At 39.2% G+C, this 5,530-nt stretch overlaps 1 protein-coding gene across 1 annotated transcript; it reads left to right on the top strand.

Annotated features, from left to right (window-relative positions):
- Positions 1-2,728: 2,728 nt before the first annotated feature.
- On the top strand, positions 2,729-4,606 carry LOC131065389 (GATA transcription factor 5). Its single transcript, XM_057999887.2, has 3 exons — positions 2,729-3,028; positions 3,143-3,408; positions 3,654-4,606. The coding sequence occupies exons 2-3, from the start codon at positions 3,148-3,150 to the stop codon at positions 4,239-4,241; spliced, it is 849 nt and encodes a 282-aa protein (XP_057855870.1). The 5' UTR covers positions 2,729-3,028; positions 3,143-3,147; the 3' UTR covers positions 4,242-4,606.
- The last annotated feature ends 924 nt before the right edge of the window (positions 4,607-5,530 follow it).

Below are 5,530 nucleotides of genomic sequence, written 5' to 3' on the forward strand. Positions count from 1 at the left end.
GGAGATGTTATCTTTGCAGTTCATTCATATCTCTGGATTATAGTATGGATTTCTATGTAGTCACTTAGACTCCTTTTGTGATGAGTAATGTGCTCTAGGCAGTTGGCCTTCCTGCAAGTGCAGGCCCCTCAATTGTAATTCACATACTTGCTGCGGAAGTATTATCTAACTGTGGGTAGGCTTCCCATCGTGGTTTTTCCCTTTACTGGGTTTTCCATGTATGAATCTTGGTGTCATGTGGATGGTATTTATTCTCTGATTGTTGTTTATGCTTAATTGGTTTATCTGCTATTTTGATATTTGGTTTATGCATTCTGGTATTAATCTTTTGGGTTCCGGTATTATGGTTTTAATTTCTTAAGGTTCCGATAATCTGGTGACAACTGATTCACCCCCCCTCTCAGTTGTCTTCCGGTTATTTGAACTTTCTTACAGATGGATAAAGTGAAAATCAAGAATCGTCCCTCAAAATACCTGAAATCAACTAGGAATAGGAAACTTGTAGCTGAAAAGACTTTGGCGAGTTCTTGAGGCTATCTATTTAAGTGGTCAATTCGATATTAATTTTCAAGTTGCCACAAGAAAATAAGTTGCTAACTTTTATTAAAAAAAATTATTACTTATATGCTAACTAGCATACCTATCTTTAGAGGAATATAAGTAAAGTACGTTAAAAGATATCTTATTTGTTCATTATTCCACTTAAAAAAGTATTATATTATTATATTGTAATTAATATTAAATTATTTTTATTTTATGATATTGTAATTTATATTAAATTATTATTAAAGTATGATTATATTATTATGTTTTAATTTATTCTTATTTTTAATATTTTCATTAAACACTTTACAAATTTTTTTTTTTTAGTAGTAAATTATTATTATTAGATTATATTTTTTATATTTTCTATTAAACTCCTGTTCAAAGCAAAAAAATCTATTAAGACTACATTGTTATTATAATATTATCATATTTATATTTTATATTCATTCTTATTCCTTATAATTAATAATATTAGATTGAGATAATTACGAAGTTAGCTTATTGCATGATGGAGATAGAGAGAATGATTAATCACTTAAACTCAAGTGAATAATAGTTGGGAGGTGGAAGTGAAGATATAATTAGCATTAAATAATTAATAATAATAATAATAAAATATTTTTTTGCTTTCCATGCATTTAAGTGTAAAAAACAAATCAAATTAAATGCTTTTAGTTATTATTGACCAACGTTTTTGCGTCCATATGTGGGTATAACATGCCTTCAGTGTAATCATTATGTTAAAAACAATTTGATCATAGTGAGTCTAAAACAAAAAATAATTATTATCAATGGGCCATGATTTGCTAGTGAAGTTGACTAGTTTTAAATGAGTCCACTAAGGATCAAGTCTTAGTAAGGAATGAGATTGGGACTATGTCTTAGATGACTTCAACTAAATAAATACCCTTCACTCTTAACCCTTAACTAAAAATGTCTGGCCCCTAGAGTTGTACTCCCCTATTGAATCACTTCAGTGGGCTTGGCATAAGACCTTCCCCAAAAGAACAACTCCAAAATTATTTATTATAATCTTATACATTTTTTCAATAAAAAAAAACAACTACAACAAAATTATCACCTAATAGCCGGCCATTCACAAAGTCATCGACCTTTTTTACCTTCACCTAGGTACCTACTATTATTACATTTTTACTATTTCAATAAACCTTTCGGCCTGCTGGCCCAAATTTAAAATTGAATCGACAAGGCATAAACAATTAAGAGCGAAGTAGTCAAACATTATTACTGCAATTAATGAAGTAACGTGCCATGCCTTAGCTAAAATATCTTAGAATGTGCCGCATGCCTCCAAGTCTCATGAGACGACGTCATGGAAATATCTATAAGTGGTGCACTAAAGCAAAGGAGTAAAGAGTTGAAATTTTGTGTGCACAGTAATTAATATATGTATGTGCATGACAACTCAATGTGCACCAAATTTGACCGGCAAATAAGAATTGGCGGGCGACGATAAAATCAATTACGTGTACCAACTTATTTAAAATGGTGCGTAGATTCGAACAACAATGAATGTCCAAATGGGCGGAAGTGGTGAGGCATGATGATGATGGACCATCTGCCTTCCTTATCAACATCCTTAGCTGGCAAAACCAGAAGTGGACACTTTTAACCTAATAAAGAAAACGAGCGTGGTCACATGTCACGGTTCGCGCCTTGTTTTAATGCAAACGGTTTGAATCTGAATTATGTTCAAACGCTTTATTAAGAAGCGCGCCATCGCGCTCCTAATTAAGGAGGCGGATAAGAGAACATACGGTAGGTGAGGTGGGAAGGCCGAGTGGGCCCACCAGAAAAACAATGGAAAAACACGCCGTTATGAATATTCCCCGGAGAGTTAACGTTTTCCTTGGAAGGACAGCGACCGCGCGGATTAATCGTGTGATCGGATAATGGTAATAATAATGATTTTTTTAAGTCAAAAGTAGTTGGATTCGGGCTTGCGTTTGGTTTTTTACTATTTCCGGGCGGGAATTGATATTGAGGATTTTGGTATGCGCTGGCGGATTGTGATTGGTGGAGTGCTTTGGTGCGGTGTTATGATTGGCTGTGCGACGTGGAGAGGGGCGGAATTTACTGCAAGAGCGTCGTCCAAGTCGAGGTAGATGAAAAACGGTGAATGTTTATAAAGGCCAGAGTCACATGGCGTACGAGGTGGTTTTGGCTGGTAATTGGGTTCAGGCCTCCATTGTTTGATTGACAGGTGTTGTGGTAAAGTATGAGGTTTGGGACAATACGGTGTACTTGGGCTTAAAAATTCAGTATTTACTGAACGGCATTATTACTTGGCAGCGCCAGAGGGGCACAGATTTCTTACCTTTACCGTGGCTGCTGCCGCTGCAATACAAGTCTTTAATCGCCTTTAGTAATCTTTCTCTTCACCTGTTTCGCTTCCCGTGAAGTAAAACTGTTCTGCTCAAGGAAGGAAGGTCTTGGCCCAGAGCAGCGCATACACGAATAGGTGAGCTCTGCTGCGGAGTGGAGTGGAGTAAAGGGAACTCTAGTTTAGTTTACTCAGCTAAAGTAGCTCTGTTAAGGATTTCCGTTTTCTGGTTTTGATTGTGAGTATGTGCAGGTTTAATGGATTGTTATGGCAACGAGAGCTCCGAGGGCGACGTCGGGTTTCGAATTGACGACCTGCTGGACTTTTCCAATGAGGACATCGGCGGACCTATAGGCAGCTCCGACGAAAATGATGAGGCGGAGGCGGAGGAGCGCAACTCAGATGACTCGTCCGTGACAGAAACGGAGGCTGCCGCCACCTGCGAGGTGGCGTCCAGGCCGACGCCTAATGTTGTGGAAGCAGACGCCGGCCTTGTGCCGGCCGAGCTTTGCGTGCCGGTGAGTTTCTGAACTTTCATGTTTTCTTGAGTCGCAGACTCATTTACAAAGCTTTGAGGTTTTCTTTCTATTTTGGCGCACTCATTTGCAGAGCTTTGAGGTTTTCTTTCAATTTTGGCAGACTCATTGCAAAGCTTTGAGGTTTTCTTTCAATTTCGGGGGACTCCTTTGCAAAGCTTTAAGGTTTTCTTTCAATTTTGGTGACTCGTTGCCAGAGCTTTGAGGTTTTCTTTCTATTTTGGCAGACGGACGCACTGGAAGAGCTGGAATGGCTTTCGACCTTTGTGGACGACACCTTTGAGCCGTCGGCGGTCGAGTTCGAGCCCGTACCAGCTGCGGCCGTGGCTTCCGCGGCTCAGCAGAAGGCGGCGCGACCTGTTGAGGTTACTAAGACGTGGTTGCTAGGGCGGGCGCGGAGCAAACGGCGGCCGTCGCGAAGCCTTTCCGTGTCTTCTTCGCAGTCCACTGTTTTCGTTAATGCGTTTCTCGGACGGGCAGAGGCGGAAGCGTCGGTGTGCTCGAGGCCGCCACCGCCGCTGCCTGTGGCGAAAAAGGCAAAGAAAGTGTGCTCGAGGTCTCTGGAGGACGGGTCGCCTGTTAACCGGCGGTGTAGCCACTGCTTAGTGCAGAAGACGCCGCAGTGGCGGACTGGACCGCTGGGACCTAAGACGCTGTGTAACGCCTGCGGCGTTCGTTATAAGTCCGGGCGGCTTCTTCCCGAGTACAGACCGGCTCTCAGTCCCACCTTTTCCAGCGACATACATTCTAATTGCCATAGAAAAGTCGTAGAAATCAGGCGCCAGAAGGAAACTCAACCGCAAATAGTCGCTTAGTCGAAAACCCTATCGTATATTAGTCAGCTAATTTGAGAGAGCAGAGCAATTTGCGGAGTAGCTTGGGTTCCATTTATTCGTATCCAACTCACACTGCGGCACCATCCTTTGTGTTCTGCTATCTTTGTAATGCAGAGCTCACTGTACTGTGTAAAATAGTCTTATTTCTTTTTGTTTTGGTAGGAATTATTTGACTCTTGTTCGTACGCGGCAGCATGCTTTGCTTAGCTCAGCACAGCAGCTCAGCTCAGCCCGGCTTAATCGAAATTCATCATTTGTGGGTCTTGTGCTCTCTGAGAACATTGCAAAACACTATTTTTCCTACCAAACGGAATGTAATTCTTACTTGTTCACGGATTGACGAATCTGTTGTTCCTCTGTAGATAATTTTCCTTTTCCTATTTTAATATCTTTAGTCTTTTCTGCAAATTTTTAATACTATAATTTTTGTCCTTGGCCCTAATTTTATTATTACTTTAAAGCATTGGATAATGTCGTAATTTTCCTAATTTTATTAACAAAAAATTTCCCGTTCTATTTTTGTCCTACGATTTTTCTCCATACTTGACAATTTATTGCAGTGATTAACGGAGTCATTTTCACCCGGATTTTTCTGTTGAAACCCATAATTTTCCGGAATCAGATCTTGGTTTTTTTCCTATGCAAGATAAAAGGCACTAAAATTAGAGATTTTCATGATTTGGGTTATCGAGAAAAAGTGTTTTTAACGTGACAATTGCAACTAACTTCACACTCACGCACTTTGTTTACATGATGTGATGGCGCACCAAACGGGACAACAGAAAACCACTGGTTTTTTTTGTTACCTGTTAGTTTTGAATTGCGTGTAGACATTATTAAAAGATAAAAGCTCTCAAACTGAAATGTTAATGGGAGTAGATAGACAGATATGGGAACAGCACTAATAGCTAATATAGTTCTAATACCCACATTCTTATTGTCATACTGATTCTCAATAGTCATAGTAAAAATATCATCAATAAATTTGTTTTGTATCATTTTTTGTAATTTTTTGTTCATAATTGGTCCATTCGTGTACCACTATTGGAACATTTGTGCAAAACTATTGCGACATATGTCCACAAGTACTGACAATTTTGAGTGCATGGTTAGTGGAACATCTTTAGTTAGGTATCAAACATCTTTAGTTAGGTATCAGGGGACACTTTGAAATGTGTATTTTTTGACCTTTGTGCAAATAACTGATTATACAGCTTGCATTGTAATTACTCAGAAACCAGATCAATAGTTGTAAACAATTAAATCGT

This window comes from Cryptomeria japonica, chromosome 1 (genome assembly GCF_030272615.1).
Source record: "Cryptomeria japonica chromosome 1, Sugi_1.0, whole genome shotgun sequence".
Lineage (NCBI taxonomy): Eukaryota > Viridiplantae > Streptophyta > Pinopsida > Cupressales > Cupressaceae > Cryptomeria > Cryptomeria japonica.

Coding starts and splice junctions, on each gene's coding strand:
- LOC131065389 (XM_057999887.2), top strand. CDS start 3,148: ATGGATTGTTATGGCAACGAGAGCTCCGAGGGCGACGTCGGGTTTCGA. Junction 3,409..3,653: donor CGGCCGAGCTTTGCGTGCCG/GTGAGTTTCTGA, acceptor CTATTTTGGCAG/ACGGACGCACTGGAAGAGCT.